The 17511-nt window shown below is 40.4% G+C and overlaps 1 protein-coding gene across 4 annotated transcripts in view; it reads left to right on the forward strand.

The window, feature by feature from the left end:
* The window catches only part of TENM3 (teneurin transmembrane protein 3), a 665511-nt gene that overhangs the window by 560613 nt on the left and 87387 nt on the right, over window positions 1-17511 (forward strand). For all 4 annotated transcript variants that reach the window (XM_024194541.2, XM_024194516.2, XM_024194527.2 and 1 more), the window contains one exon: window positions 17160-17306. In XM_024194541.2, coding sequence (XP_024050309.1) covers window positions 17160-17306 — 147 coding nt within the window. The remainder of the gene's footprint in view (window positions 1-17159; window positions 17307-17511) is intronic.

Below are 17511 nucleotides of genomic sequence, written 5' to 3' on the forward strand. Positions count from 1 at the left end.
TCCTTCCTTTCTTTTTTAGCATTTTCTTTATTTAAGAGATGTGTTTCCTGTATATATCGAGAATCTCATCAGCTGACTATAGAAAGATTTTCATTCCTGAAAGCACTGCAGAGCAACAGCTATGGAAAGGGAGCTGGATCCTGTTGTGGAGCATACATCATCAACAGTATTCTTAATAAGTACCAACTGCACACATTTATGATGCCTAAGGGAGTAAGAACACAGTCTGACTTTCTGATCCTAGATAGAGTTTTCAGGGGTAGCAGACAGAAAAACCTTGTTTTTACTTGAAACTGAACAATTTTTTTATTGAATCATTGAAATACAGTAAACCCTATGATGCCATTTTTTCCAAAGGATCACTTTTCAGACTATAACTGCACTTTAAATTGATCATATCTTTCATCTCTCCTGAATTTCTTCTTTAGTCCTTGATGTAGCAGAAAATTTTCTATTCTTCTGCTTACATCATTAACATACCCAATAAACATTTCCCACAATTGGATTTATCATTAAAAGCAGCAAATCTTTCTGCTGAAGAGCTTCCAAACAATTTTTTTCTCCCCAGAATTTGAATATTTTAGAGTATATATATTCTCTCTCTCTCTCTCTCTCTCCATATATATATATATATATATATATAGGGCTGTCTATTAATCACCATTAACTCATGTGATTAACTCAAAAAAATTAACTGTAATTAAAAATATTAATCGTGATTAAGTGCACTGTTAAACAATAGAATACCAATTGAAATGTATAAAATATTTTTGGATGTTTTTCTACATTTTCAAATGTATTGATTTCTATTGCAAAACAGAATAAAAAGTGTACAGTGCTCACTTTATATTATTTTTATTACAAATATTTGCACTGTAAAAATGATAAACAAAAGAAATAGTATTTTTAAATTCACTTAATACAAGTACTGTAGTGCAATCTCTTTATCATGACAGTTGAACTTACAAATGTAGAATTATGTACAAGAAATAACTGCATTCAAAAATAAAACAATGTAAAACTTTAGAGCCTACAAGTCCACCCAGTCCTACTTCAGGCAATCGCTCAGACAAACAAGTTTGGTTACATTTGCAGGAGATAATGCTGACATTTTGTTTACAATGTCATCTGAAAGTAAGAACAGGCGTTAGCATGGCACTGTTGTAACTGGCGTCAAAAGATATTTACATGCGAGATGCGCTAAAGATTCAATTGTACCTTCATGCTTCAACCACCATTACCAGAGGACATGTATCCATCCTGATGACCGGTTCTACTCGATAATGATCCAAAGCAGAGAGGATTGACACATGTTCATTTTCATCATCTGAGTCAGATGCCACCAGCAGAAGGTTGATTTTCTTTTTTGGTGGTTCGGGTTCTATAGTTTCCGCATCAGAGTGTTGCTCTTTTAAGACTTTTGAAAGCATGTTCCACACCTCGTCCCTCTCAGATTTTGGAAGGCACTTCAGATTCTTAAATCTTGGGTCGAGTGCTGTAGCTATTTTTAGAAATCTCACATTAATACCTTCTTCGCGTTTTGTCAAATCTGCTGTGAAAGTGTTCTCAAAACGAACATATGCTGGGTCATCATCTGAGACTGCTATAACATGAAATATATGGCAGAATGCAGGTAAAACACAGAGCAGGAGACATACAATTCTCCCCCAAGGAGTTCAGTCACAAATTTAATTAACGCACTATTTTTCTAAGCATCATCAGCATGGAAGCACGTCCTCCAGAATGCTGGTTGAAGCATTAAGCAGCATACGAATGTTTAGCATATCTGGCACCTAAATATCTTGCAACGCCAGCTACAAAAGTGCCATGCGAACACCTGTTCTCACTTTCAGGTGACATTGTAAATAAGAATCGGGCAGCAGTATCTCGCATAAATGTAACCAAACTTGTTTGTCTTAGCGATTGGCTGAACAAGAAGTAGGACTGAGTGGACTTATAGGCTCTAAAGTTTTACATTGTTTTGTTTTTGAATGCAGTTATGTAACAAAAAAATCTACATTTGTAAGTTCAACTGTCATGATAAAGAGACTGCACTACAGTACTTGTATTAGGTGAATTGCAATATACTATTTCTTTTGTTTTTTACAGTGCAAATATTTGTAATCAAAAATAAATATAAAGTGAACATTGTACACTTTTTATTCTGTAAAAGCAGCAAAGAGTCCTGTGGCACCTTATAGACTAACAGACGTATTGGACCATGAGCTTTCGTGGGTGAATACCCACTTCTTCGGATGCATGTAGTGGAAATTTCCAGAGGCAGGTATAAATATGCAAGCAAGAGTGAGTCAGGCTAGAGATAACGAGGTTAGTTCAATCAGGGAGGATGAGGCCCTCTTCTAGCAGTTGAGGTGTGAACACCAAGGGAGGAGAAAAATGGCTAGCCAACTACAAAAGCAGTTTCTCCTCCCTTGGTGTTCACACCTCAACTGCTAGAAGAGGCAGGGCTGGTGTAACCCATTAGGCGACCTAGGCTGTTGCCTAGGGTGCTGCGATTTGGGGGGCGGCGACCGCAGCGGTATTTCTGCGGCGGGACCTTCCGCCGCCTCTGTGGGGGGGGCGGCATTTCAGGGCGGGACCTTCTGCCGCCTAGACAGCGGAAAAGCTGGCGGCGCTCCTGAGAAGAGGGCCTTATCCTCCCTGATTGAACTAACCTCGTTATCTCTAGCCTGACTCGCTCTTGGTTGCATATTTATACCTGCCTCTGGAAATTTCCACTATATGCATCTGAAGAAGTGGGTATTCACCCACGAAAGCTCATGCTCCAATACGTCTGTTAGTCTATAAGGTGCCACAGGACTCTTTGCTGCTTTTACAGATCCAGACTAACACGGCTACCCCTTTGATATTTGTATTCTGTGTTGTAATTGAAATCAATATATTTGAAAATGTAAAAAACATCTAAGATATTTAAATAAATGGTATTGTATTGTTTAACAGTGCAATTAATCACAATTAATTTTTTTAATTGCTTGACAGCCCTAATATATATATATATATATATATATACACACATAGTCACACACACACACACGCTTTTAATATGTTTAAAGTGTTTTAATGTTCCTAACTCATGCATACTAAGAATTCTTCTTCATACATGCTAAGAAAAGCTTCTTTTGAAATTTCAGAGTTATGAGTGAAAGAAAATACACTCTCTTCTCTTAAAATGACATGATTCAATGTCATATTAATATTTGACATAAAAATGAAACATCTCAAAATCTTTTTGATTTAATGGGATTGGTCCAATGACATGAAGAAACCTGCAAAATGTGTATTTTCACTCGAAAATAAGATTATTTTTGAGTAAAAATATGTCCATTGTCATTCTAAAACACTTATTTTAGTTAAATCTTAAGGACAGATTGGGCGGCGCTTACCTTAGGGGGCTCCCTGGAAGAGACAAAACCCTTCAGCTCCTAGGGGGAGGCAGGCACCACCTCCACAGCTCCCATTGGCCGCAGTTCCTGGCCAATGGGAGCTACGTAGCCAGTACTCAGGGCGGAGGCAGAGTAAAGAGCTGCCTGGCCACGCCTCCGCCTAGGAGCAGAGGGAGGGGAATGTCGCTGCTTCCGGGGAGGCATGGAGCAAGGTAGGGAGCCTACCAGCCCCACGAACTGCCACAGCCCCAGGATGCACACCACTGCCCCTCCAAGCATCTGCGGCACCCCTGGGTTGCCTCCTCCCCAGCACTCGCAGTGCCCCTGGGCCACCCTCCCACCCCATTCCAAGCTTTAGTCAGGGATATATAGTACAAGTCATGGACAGGTCACGGGCCGTGAATTTTTGTTTACTCTCTGTGAACTGTTCATGACTTTTACTAAAAATACCCCTGACTAAAACGTAGCCTTAGTGATAAGCACCATAGAAAACCCCTGGAGAAATGAATAATTTTGTCTTTAGAGCAGGGACTGAATGGCGAGCAGTAAATAAGTGATGAGCCACACATTGAATGAGGAGAACAAAATATTGAATAGTTCCTCACTAAGTGAGCACTATCCATCTTGTGCACTGAATGAGGCAGGGTTTCAAGGAAAAAATTGTATATAATCATTTATTAAAGACTAACTCATAACGCCTATGTACAAGGACGCCAAACTAAAATTGCACAGGCAACCTTAATCCTGGCATTTCCTAACTTTTGAGTGTTTGACCTTGCACCTTAATAATATTCTTTTAGCATAGTTTTGAGTGTGTGCACATGTATGCAATGTAAAACAAATTTATATACAAGCATAGTTGTACTTGTAAGGATAAAATATTAAGAATTTCATAACACTTTAAAAAAGTGAAAAGGCATTTATCAACAAACTCTTGTAGGGGAGATTATGCCACTAATAAAATGTCCTCCTGATGCTATTCTACTGTTGATATCCTAAATCACCTACAGTGAGATTTTCTACTATGGAATTAAGATGGTGTTAGCTTGGTTTATTGATCTGCTTAAAAGCTATTGACTCTCGGGATATATATGTTTAGTGTAAAACTGTTTTTTCCAGTGTGCTCTCTTCCTTTTAAAAGGGTCTATACCTGAGTGCACAGGGGTTCTTCTTCGTGGTGTGTCCCTCTGGGTGCTCCACTTGAGGTGAATCTGCATCCCTACACCTGCAATCAGAGAATTTCAGTAGCAGTGCCTGCGTGAGTCGCACACGTGCTGTCCCTGTCTCACGCCATCTTTGCGGGTTACATAGCGCTGTGTGACCAACACCCCACCTTGATTCATTCTCTATATCCCCCGTTGATTCATTCTCTATCACCCTGGGCTTGAAATGGAGCAATTGGCAGTGCCTCCGAGTTTACCATTAGATTAAGAATTAGTCTAGATTAGTAGTTTTAGAACCCAGTTTATTTAGTTAATAATTTTTAGTTATCCTTTCTCTTCCCCATTTTTCCTCAAAAAAAACCCCAAACCTTTTTTCTTAGTCATTTAAATATCATTATACCCATTAAATTATAATATATTATACCCTTTAGGATAACGTAGATACCCTTCTTCATGGGAGAAACCCTATTTTAAGGGTCATGCCCAGCTCCCAGGTTTTAAGCACTGCCTCACTTACTGGTTGTCAATCCCGGTGTCTGACGGACACTCACAGTGTGTCCACCATCTCAACAAGATACACGTACCACAAAAGTGCTCCCACTACCATAATCTGAAGACCCGAGCCATGAAAGCAAGGGATCTTCAGTTAAAACTCCTCCTCATGGAGATGTCTTTGCATCCGGCTGATCCAGATCACAGACCTCTCCTGGGCAATGGTCTCCACCAGCAGCATCTGACATGCATTCTCCACCACCCTCTCAGAGAAAAGAGCACTCCTCCAAAAAGGTGGCCAAGAAGCGGGTTACGACCTCCCCTTCCAGGGAATCTACCAAAAAGAGGCAATCCCTGACTCATCAGACACTATCGGTACCAACTGCACCGAGGCCAATTACCTCTGAGGCATCAGGACCTTCCAGTATCGCAGGTACCATGCAAGCCAACAACCCTAAGTGGACAGGCTCGGACAGAAGCAACAAAGGGAAACTTACCATCCCTTCCTTGGTACCATCGGAGCTACTCAACATGCAGCACCAAGTAGTTCAGTAGCACTGCAGTCTATGGCACCACCTTCTGCTTCCATAGCACCTAGCTCACAATCCTCGGCACTGACTAACCATGGTAATTGCATCGGTACCGCTAACAACACCCTTCTCAATACCGATGCTCTCGGCATCACAGCAATTTCTCTGGCACAAACATGCTCAATACCATACCAGCTTACACCACCATCCACGTCAGTTCCTCCTTTCTCCAGGGAGGAGGAGGATGAGGAGGAAAGGGAAATCTACACATCACATCACTCTTTTCCGATCCGGACAACTACCAGACCAGGTCCTCCAGAATAATCTGAACACCATCTCAGACCCAAAGCTCATGAGTGCTACAGACATCCCTGGATTCCTCCACCAATGCCATCCCCACCACAGTGGCCCTACTGGGATCCCTGGGTGGCATATCATCAACACTACTCTAAGCCTCCTAGTACACACAGAGAGAGGTCAAGGCATTCCTCATCACTCTCAATGCCGGAACTCTCTGAATCCCTGGAAGAGCCACGTGAGGGACCTGAAGAGGTCACCCCAGCTGCCAATTTTTACTCCTCCTCTCTGGATGAAGCTTTCATGCCCCCACCACCCACAACAGGTGATGACTTTAAACAGTTCCAAGAGCTGCTTAAGAGGATTGCAGACTCTCTAAAGATACCATTGGAAGAAGTTGCAGAGTCACAATATAAGCTGTTGGACCTCCTCCAGACACTGACTTCATCCAAGATTGCCCTCCTGGCAGACCCCAGCAACAATTCTGCCTACTTGTAAAAGAGCAGACAAAAAATATTACGTCCCTTCCCAGGGAATGGAATGTTTGTTTTCACACTCTACACCAGACTCTGGTGTTAGAGGACATGAATGAGCACAGCAGACAACATCAATCTAGATCCACTGCATACGATAGGGACTTGAAAAGATTAGAATTTTGGGCATCTACAATTCAGGATCGCTACTTATGAGGCATTAATGGCAAATACAATCTCTCCAATTATTCAAAGATGTCTGACTTTATTGTTTATCTTCCTGAGGCCAAGAAAGAGCAATTTAAAGCAGTCATCTCTGAGGGCCAACTCCTAGCTCAAACAGCCTTACAAGCCTCACTGGACTCAGCAGACATAGCAGCACATTCCATCGTCATGCCCATAGTCATGCGACGAGCTTCATGGCTCCATTTCTCTGGATTTCCCAAAAAGGTACAATCCACTGTCGAGGATCTCCTGTTTGAGTGCCCAAAGCTGTTCACAGCTAAGACAGATGAGTTGCTTCAGACACTAAAAGACTTCAAGGTGACTTCATAGGCATCTACACACCTACACAGAGGAAAAATGGGAAATATTACTCAGCGCAAAGAGCAAAATCCGCACAATACACAAAACTACAGAGGTAATATGACCTGCAAAGACAGAGGCAGAGACCCACAAGATGAACAACACTCCCATCTCAACCATCGACGTCCCAGCAGCCCCCCTCTAAACAGCAGTTTTTATGGTTTGGTCAAACGCCCAAGAAACCTCCCCTATTTGCAAGTACTGGAATCATCCACAACTATCCATCCTTTCAGAGACCATCTGATTCCATTCCACCCAGTGTGGCAGATCATCACATCAGACAAATGGGTAGTAGAAATTATCGAGACTGGCTATTCAATCCAATTTACCTCCATTCCCCCCACCCTCCTCCCTCCCCATCCCTCTTCAGGGACTTTTCTCATCAGCACCTACTATGACAGGAAGTAAATCATCTTCTGCACTTGGGCCAGTACCAACATAACACAGAGGGAAGTGTTTCTACTCCCACTATTTCTTAACCCAGAAAAAAACTGGAAGATGAAGACCCATTCTCAACCTAAGGAAACTCAACAAATTCATGAAGACCCAATGGTTCAGGATGGTCATGTTAGCAACAATAATTCCAGCACTAGAACAAGGGCACTGGTTCTCAGCCCTCGACCTCCAGGATGCATATTTCCACATAACAATACATCCTTCACACAGGAGATTTCTCAGATTCGTTCTGGAAAAAGATCATTACCAATACAAAGTACTCCCTTTTGGCCTGTCTATGGCTCAACGGGTATTCTCGAAAGTACACGTGGTGGCGGCAACTCGCTTCCTCAGACCAGGGGCCATAATATTCCCCTATCTGGACGATTGGTTACTCAAAGCCTCCATACAAGAAGAAGCCCTAGGATCTACCCAAAGGACAATGTCACTCTTCCCACAACTGGGCCTACAAATAAATGAGCAAAAATCAACATTCACGCCTGTGCAGCAACTAGAGTTCATCAGGGCCTTCCTCGATTAACTGGCAGCCACAGCTTCTCTGCCTGCCCACCCTCCCCACAGGATGGAGCTCGGCTGTTCTCAGTGGTGGCAGATGACAGAACAAGGAGCAATGGTCTCAAGTTGCAGTGGGGGATATTAGGTTGGATATTAGGAAAAACTTTTTCACTAGGAGGGTGGTGAAGCACTGGAATGCGTTACCTAGGGAGGTGGTGGAGTCTCCTTCTTTGGAGGTTTTTAAGGCCCGGCTTGACAAAGCCCTGGCTGGGATGATTTAGTTGGGAATTGGTCCTGCTTTGAGCAGGGGGTTGGACTAGATGACCTCCTGAGGTCCCTTCCAACCCTGATATTCTATGATTTGTCACTTTAGTCAATCTGATCACTACAACATAAACCAGCCCACCGACATTGGCAAGGATCTTCCTCCAACTATTAGGCCATATGTCAGCAATGACATTTGTCGTGAAGCATGCCAGAGGACACATGCATTGCCTTCAAGGCTGGTTCAGGACAGTATACATTCCACACAGACACACAGAATAAATAAGTACCTTACAATGCCAAGCACAATAAAAAGCTCTCTGCATTGGTGGACTTGACCACACAATGTTTGCGCAGGAATTCCCTTCGCACAGACCCCTCCATCAGTGATACTCACAAAGGATGCTTCTCTGCTAGGGTGGGGGGCACACTTGCACAACCACACAATCCAAAGCGCGTGGTCCCTCTTGGAATCAACATTGCACATAACCTATTAGAACTACTAGCAGTCCGCAACTCATGATCATACTTCCTACCCATGATCAGCGGCAAGTCCATAAAGGTGTTGACAGACAACGTCGCTTGTATGTTTTATATAAACTGACAAGGGGTGGGGGCATAGTCACACTCGCTATGCACAGAAGCGATATGCTTATGAAACTGGTGCATCCACCACATCAATATCTTAGCCTCCTACCTACCAGGATGCCAAAACGTGGACATGTTGAGCAGAAAATTCTCCCAGGACCACGAATGGGAAATAAACACCGGAATACTGTAGGGGGTATTTAAATGCTTGGGATTCCCAACCATAGACCTCTTTGCGACAACCCAGAATGCCAAGTGCCCACACTTCTGCTCAAGAGCAGGATTGGAACCCTGATCTCTAAGCAATGCTTTTCTCTTCAAATGGGGTGCACCTCTACTGTACAGATTTCTCCCTACACTTCACCTATCTAGGGTCATACACAAGATAAAGACTGACAAATCCAGAATCATCTTGATAGCCCCCTCATGGTCTAGACAAACCTGTTGAAGGGGCTGTGTGTCCACCACTCACTCTTCCCCTTCTTCCACATCTCCTGTTGCAAGATGCAGGCCAGGTCCGCCACCCAAACTTGGCAATACTTCACCTGAAAGCATGGCTACTCCATGGTTCCAAGGCAGCGACATGACCTGTTCAGAGGAAGTAAGAGCCTTGCCATTAAACAGCAGAAGCTCTACTACATGATATACCTACCTACACAAATGGGAGAGATTCCACATATGGTGCCAGAATAGACAAAGAGTGGCAACTACCTCTCCTTTATCAATGATATTAGATTACACACTGGAACTTAAGAAATCAGGTCTCTCAATGAGCTCAATCAGAGTACACCTTGTGGCAATCACAGCTTTCCACCACAAAGTTGAAAAATTTTCAGTCTTTGCCCACCTGACCACTAAACTATTTCTCAAGGGTATACATAATCTTTACCTTGAAATACAAGCCATTACTCCATCGTGGGACGTTAATCTAGTACTACGCTACCTTACTGGACTCTCATTTGAACCCGTAGCGAGGTGTTCACTTCTCCCCGTGTCATTGAAGGTGGTTTTTCTCGTCGCTATCACATTCGCATGATGAGTAGGAAAACTTGGGGCTCTCATGACATACCGTCCATACACAGTATTCTTTAAAAATAAGGTTTCTCTAAGACACCATCTAAAGTTTTTACCTACAATAGTTTCCTCATTCCACTTGCACCAGCCCATCCATCTCCCATCATTCTTTCCAAAAACTCATGGAAACAGACGAGAAGCAATGTTCCATACCCTGGACGTCAGAAGGGCGCTAGCATTTTACACTGACAAGACTAAAACTTTCAAAGAGTCACCGAAATTATTTCTCTCCATCACAAGAGAGATTTAAAGGAGATGCCATATCCAAACAAAGGCTCTCAGAATGGATCTCTGGATGCACTGACCTTTGCTACCGCCAGAAACACATACAACCCGCACTGGGGGCCCACACGCACTCCACCAGTTCGCTTTCTACATCAATATTCTTCCTCAACAATGTACCCATCATGGACATCTGCATAGCAGCAACTTGGGCACCAGCCCACGCGTTCAGAGAGCACTACACAATAGAGCAGTACTCATCATCAGCCGCTCTGCTTGGACTCTCAATCTTATCATCCATCACAACTACAACTCGGAAGCCATTTCTTCCACTGAGGGGCACTGCTCTACAGTCACCTAAAGTGGACAACCCTCAGGGACACTCCTCGAAGAAGAGAAGGTTACTCATCCTGTGCAGTAATTGAGGTTCTTTGAGATGGTTGTCCCTGTAGGTGCTCTACTATCCTCCCTCTTCCCCTCTACTTCAGAGTTTCATGCTAGGGACTCTGCAGCAGCGAAGGGCCTGAGAGGGGGTTCGTCGCACAATGTTATGTAACCGCCAGAGGCGATGCGAAATGGGGATAGCACATGTACGACCCAGCTAGGCACTGCTGATGAAATTCTCCGATCGCAGATTCACCTAAAGTGGAACACCCACAGAGACAACCATTTTGAAGAACCTCAGTTACGCACAAGGTGAGTATGTTTCTCTTTCAAGCCTATGGAAGTGGTGAAGGTATGGAGCAATATTTTTAATGGATAGGGACTTCTCCCACTGAATTAACTGGTTATGAGGAGGAAGCACAAGAAGAGTAGCAGCCCAGGTAGACCAAAAAGGAACTGAAGAAACCACCAGGAGGTCCAGTGCTTTCACATAAAATTCAGAAACACTTATTTTAATGTGATAGTGTGGCTGAAAAAGTGGTTCTGCAGGGAGACAGCTGCTCGGGACATTACAGGCAGCAACATAGGGCTGTGGAGCTGAGTCAGAGTAGTGCCTGCTGCTTCTTAAGAGAAAGGCTGATCCAATACGAAGCTAGGTTTTGAGCCCTGAGAGGAAGACATACAGAATGTAGAAGCAATGTTCCAGTGGCTCTCTCCCCTACGTTGCTAGCTCTTGCTCTGAAGCAGAATGCTTCTCTTACCCTCTTTCCTCTCCTTCTGTTTTTCTTCATTCTTTCTGATTTCTTCTTTCTTTTTCTCTTCTGACAAGACTGGAGAGGACTAAGGAGAAAGTGAGAGCTAGAGCATGGAAGGAATGTGAGTGTCCTCCAAGATGAAGGAAGCAAAAAAGATGGAGGAGGATGTTTGCAGCTTCACTCTTTTATGCTGGCCTAGACTGACAGGGTTTTGTTGATTCGTTGATTTTTTTTTTTTTTTTTTACTTCCTTGCTTCTTGATAGATGGTGTCATGGGGCAAAATTCTGTTCCTAGTTATAGTGAAGTAACTCTTGATTCAGCAAAGTTGTCCTGGATTTACACCGCTGTAAATGAGTCCATAATTAGGTTTATGGACTGTAAGGATTATTTTGTAAAGTGGATGAAAAGGAAACATGCTGCAGTTAGTTTTGCACACCCCTTTTGGGACGATTGGGCTCCAAAATGAAATTAAGTGTTAGTACTATACAGCTATATCGATGCTGAACTGTTTGTTAATGATCCATCCATGTGTCTGCTATTTTTGTGAAGTTCATTTCATACTTCTTCCACACGCAGGTATGCTCATTCCACATCCTCCCGCCCCCAGCATTAATCCACGGCATCCGTTAAATCATTTGCCTAAAGCCTGCTATGTGTAGCCAAGGCAAATACCCATATTATAGTCTCCATTCTGGAATCATTCAAGGCATGCTCATGTGGTTTTTATGGAGCCAAACTTATATGAGAGGTTTAATTATTTTTTCCTTTTAGCAAACTTCCCAGAACAGGAAAAATTAAATAGTAAAACCCATAACTAATTTTCCTAAGAACAATGTTTATGTTCCCAGTCTGAAGAAAAAACTGTTAATACTGGCAAAGTATTTTGGCATATTATCAGACTAGATAGACTTCCTGACAAGACTATTTACTAAACAGAATATTTGGCATGTTATATTCTAATCTTTGACTAGAAAGATTATGGTAAGTGAAAATCTCTCGTAAAGTGTATGAATAAATTAATAAGAATATGAATTTGTTATACAGCATTTAAAATTATGTCACTGTTATAATCCTTTATGACAGGGTAATCAGTAATAAAACAGTGCAGTGAGTACCAATTAAGGAATATCAAATCAATGGGTATGCTGCTCATGCTGATTTAAACAGGAGCTGATTGGAATAAATGGATTTAATATATACTTATTTGCAGACTGTAGCTGTTCTAGCACATCTACAGAAACTAGCATATGAATACGCTAAGGATGTTACCTACTTATATCTCTAATGGAAGACTAATGGGAAACATTAAATTAAAAAAAGTCTGATTTGTGATCTGTGGTGAAACATACAGTGGTAAATGTGAATTTTCCAACCAGCATTAACAATTCTTTGCAGGACAATTTATAAGGGAAATGTATCTGCCACTTGTTAAATATGTACCTATTTATACTGCACAATCTGTGAGTGCAATATATACTTGGGGGGGAGGGGTTGTTTGTTTTTGTAATAATACTAGAAAATCTTTGGAATTTTACACCTCTGCTTGTATTTTTCCACATTCCATTCAGAGCCATGAGAATTCCTTTTACCCCCCTCACACCATCAAACTTTTTAACATACTTTACACCTAAACCCTGCATCAATCTGCCACCCTGCTGGTTGAGGAGGCCTGGACACATCTCCCTACTGACCCTGTCAACATAGCACCCAGATAGATTTGTTGTACTGCCTCTTTTCTATTTCATCATGTGATACTGCAACTAACCTTTTGGCTCCTGGTTATTGGCATTAGCCAAACTGCTCATGAGAGTGCTTTATCATACCAGAATACCAGAAAGAAACAGGCAAGGGAGTCCTTATAAATATATATGTGCCAGTGGCTGACACTAGATAGATTGTCCCAAATCCCACCAAGGAGCCTCTTGGTGGGCAGAGAAAAGTAGTTAGAGATCCTCTGGTCCCTTTACCCTCGCATTTAATATTTTACTATATGATCCTCTCCTTAGTTTTGGTACCATTCAGGCAGGCAATGCTGCATGGTCAGCTCATTTAATAAAAACATGCTTTTCCCAGTTTTTTGGATTTTTTTCCATTTCATTTTTGTTATTTTCCATTCCATAACTGTTTATTATTCCACTTATTAAGCTGTTTGTTCATAACATGCTATATCTTCATGTGTGTAAATACTTTAAATATATCAGTAGCAAAAATATACTGCATATAATCTTCAAACAAATATTAGTGCTCACAGTTCATATGGACAAGACTTGATTCTTCTCTCATGCACATCAGAGAGTAATCAAAGAGCAACCCCACTAAACTCAGTGGAGTTACACTGGTGTAGATGAGGGGAGAATTGGGCCCACATTGAAATGCAGGTATAGCTCTTTTCTTTTTAGTTGTGGTTTATATGAAAAGATATTTACTTTGTAGTTACTGTCTTAAATGTCCTGTTATTACTATTTACATCTTGTCCTGTCAACTTTTAACCTTCTCATTATCAAGAATAAGTTATGCTTTGAGCATCTTACATTTTCTTCCTCAAAGCCTAGGAAGCTGAAATTTTCTCCCGTCCTCCCCCTAACCCCACTTCCAAATTTCCAGATGTCAATTACCAAAAGGTTAAGTGGTATAGAATACAACTAACATGTCTTAGTGGCTTCTTCTCTTTCTAGATATCATTACTTATGGTTGGATTCTTGCTATTCTTAGATATTCAATGTTATTTATTTTTATACATCTAAAACCTTAGTTTAACACCAGCCTTCTTTCTACATGAAATGGATTTGGTAATTTCAACTTCATCACTACTAGACTACTATCCTCCACACAAAATCCCATAATGTAGCTCACTGTTTTGCATAATTAGCTGTGTGTGCTCAGATGAATAACTGGGTTTAGCTAAAGCAGAGGCAAATTATTCCTCCCTAAAATGCTACTAATCCAGATCAGAATTAAGATATAGTGCTGGTTACATTGTCTGAGCAATACATGATCTTCCTGCCTGGTCAGTGTTTTAAAGTTCATAAACTAAGTAACTGATCTAGGTTGCATTAAAATCATATTTCTTTGCTAGCTTTCATATTTGTCTACATAAAAGTCAAAATATGACTAAAGCAGTCAGAAGGAAGAAGAAAAAAAGAAAAACCCAGTCTTTGAAAGGTAGCATCTGTTTATTCTGTAGCCTTGTTTTTAAATGCTGATTGTTTCATAGAATCATGACTACATTTGCTGAAAAATAATATTTTGCATTTTTAGAAGCTATGAAATACATTTCTGTTGTGTGCTGTAAGGTCTCTCTCATGTCAGCTGCACCTGCTCTATTTGCATGTGAATTCTGAACAATTCTTGTCCTATGTGACACTTCTGAAATGTCTGTCTGTTCTTTTTTTTTTCCTTTTTAATTCTCAAGCTCACTATTTGGATAAGATAGTTAAAGGTACTGTATATTTGCTCTTTGTTGACCTGCCTATGCCTACATGTTTATTGATATATTTATAGTGACCACTGCACTAGATTTGGCAAAAGCAACTTTTTCTTATGTGTATTCCATGAATTATAAATTTGGTTCACATTACTTTTAATACATACCTCAAACTTAAAATACTAAACCTTTTGTGTCACACATGAACATTTAACTAATTGTTACATAAGTTTCTATATATACTGTATAAATACATTAATTTTTTCCAAAACCAAAAACTGAAGATAACTGTGCATTTGCTGTTCGTTTTATTAATCCTGCTAGTTGGGCACTTAGTTGCGAAGCATTAAATATTTAAGAAAAGAAGCAAACTGACACTCTTGTCACAGAGTAAGAAACCATCAATTCTAATGCATAAATTGATTAAATAAAGAGAGAGCAACCCAATTAATTTTGTATACACATTCTGTTGCCTCTCTTTCTCTAAATGTTTGAAAATCTATGTGAAATCCTATTTTAAGTTTTGTATGAGAAGCTGTAAAAAGCCTTACAATGTTTGCAATGGAATGGATCAGGGATACAAAATTCATGGGCAGAATAAGGCCCAACATAAAACAGCAGAGTTTCTCATATCTTCAGTTATGGTAAAAATTAGGTGAAAAAATACTTCCAAAAAGAAAATCCCTATCCCTCTTTCCCCAAATTACCTTTTTTCTATTCCCTTTTTGTGCTTTTTTCATTAGAATATGGCAATATTCATGACAATATCCAGGCTTTCATACAATAAGTCTTGAGTGCTCTCAGGTGACTTCTGTAACACTTTGTCAGTAGGGGAATTTAAATCTCTGTCTTCTATAAACAAAGCAGAAGAAATGTATTCAGAAGCAAAATTAGCCTTCTGCACATACAGTTAATAAATACAGTTGGCAACTGCAGCCTAGAAAGAAAAAGGGCAGCAAGACTAATCTCAGCCTGGCATGATGACATGATATCCATAAGTATAACTCTATCATACCTTGTTATGAGAGGCTGTTATGATTCCCTTCCTTCTGTACCTTCAACATTTTACAAAAGACAGTGCCCCATAGAATTGTTTTTATTTCACGTTACATAGGTGGAGAAGGGAGTCAGTAAATTAATAATTCCTTAGAAGAAAAATTAATATAATTATCTTGAACAGATTGTTCCAAGAGTGACTAAACATTAACCAAAACCAGGCAGTTTTCTAGTTTACATATAGGTAGATAAAGCAAAACCAATAAAAATAAAAAAATGCTGTGGCAAGTTTTATTTTTTTTTTACTGTGTAAAGTTACAAATAACTGTTGTGTCCAAAAATATCTGATTTGTAGCCACCACTTCTTCTTAGGATATTTAATACCATTTCTGTACTTGCTTCTGTCAATGTCTTATCACTATCATAGATAAGGAACTAGAATCTACGTATTTATAAAGTGTCATCATCCTCATACAGATCATGTTGGCTGCATGCCAGATTTCATCAGTAGGAAGTGACAGATATTGTTTTTGTGTAATGTTAGACTGAAAACAATTACAGATTTTGGATATATTAAATTATTTTAATTGTTTCCCAAATTTTCCCTCCTTGGCCATAAAAGCAGACAAGATAGGATATAAAGGTAACAGCACAAAAGCCTTAGGGAGATTGTCACAAAGAATCACTCTCCGCTATCTGTCTTGAAGCACGTCACTACCGTGTTTTTGTTCAGTCTATCAATGTTTTATTGTGGTCCTTATGGTATTTCATTTTGTCCGTCCTAAGTAATCAAATACGCACAGCTATTACATTTAGTTGGAAATCCTGTCAGTCCTGTCCCATCCGTATGCAGCCTGAATCCTAATGTTTGTTAGAATAGATGCTAAGCTGCTTCACTATTTCCTGGGCTTTGCTTATTCTGTGAAAAGGAATGTACTTTTGGCATAAAGTATAGTCATTAAAACTGGCCTATACTTTGTGTGATTATTTAATGCACTGTAATTTCACATGAATATACGGCAACTCTGAGACCAGATAAAATTAATGTTCTCTTTTACTGCGTGCATAGAATCATACTCACTTTCATACTTCAGAATCTGGAGGGATTTATTTAAAGTAACGAGGAGCTTAACAAAATCTATACCAGCAAGTGACCAATATTGCACAGGGCAAATATTAATCTATACCACAAGCACAGAAATGGTATCACTTTACATAACTGTGTTTTGCGCTGTGCGCTCCTCTCTTGTTACTTTCTCAAAGAAAATAAAAACTTAATTTTGTCTGGCCTGCAGGTATTTTAGAGGATTGTTGCATATATTTCCTGCCTGCACAGGTAAGTGGTGTCTCAAGTGTCAGGCCAATCAAAGATGCCACTTTGTTAAGAATTAGATTTCCCTCGGTATTGTTGCTGTTCCTCTCCATGTGCAATTACAGTATTTGTGCTGTTATAAAGGCCTGTTCCCAGTAAGTGTCCCCTGTTTGTATTTTTTTAGACTGAAAATAATTGCAATATTTAAATCACTTGTGGTTTCCTTCTTTGTCTCTTTTGACAGAGGGCTGCCCTGGTCTGTGCAATAGTAATGGAAGATGTACATTGGACCAAAATGGTTGGCATTGTGTTTGCCAGCCAGGATGGAGAGGAGCAGGATGTGATGTAGCCATGGAAACTCTGTGCACTGATAGTAAGGACAATGAAGGAGGTAAGTTATACAGAGTTAAATTTTAACACTGGGGAAAATATATTGAGAAGCAAAGAATTTTACAATCAGGTGAAAAAATACTGCTATGAGAATCATACATATATTTTACTAGCTTGATGAGATGCATGTAAAAATAGATGGTACTACAACATTTACTGCCTTCATTTGGGATGCCAGCAAACCCTTAAGTGTTGGTTACAAAGGT

The sequence above is a fragment of the Terrapene carolina genome, unplaced genomic scaffold (genome assembly GCF_002925995.2).
Source record: "Terrapene carolina triunguis isolate 2854851 unplaced genomic scaffold, T_m_triunguis-2.0 Scaffold66, whole genome shotgun sequence".
In the NCBI taxonomy this organism is placed as follows: Eukaryota; Metazoa; Chordata; order Testudines; family Emydidae; genus Terrapene; species Terrapene triunguis.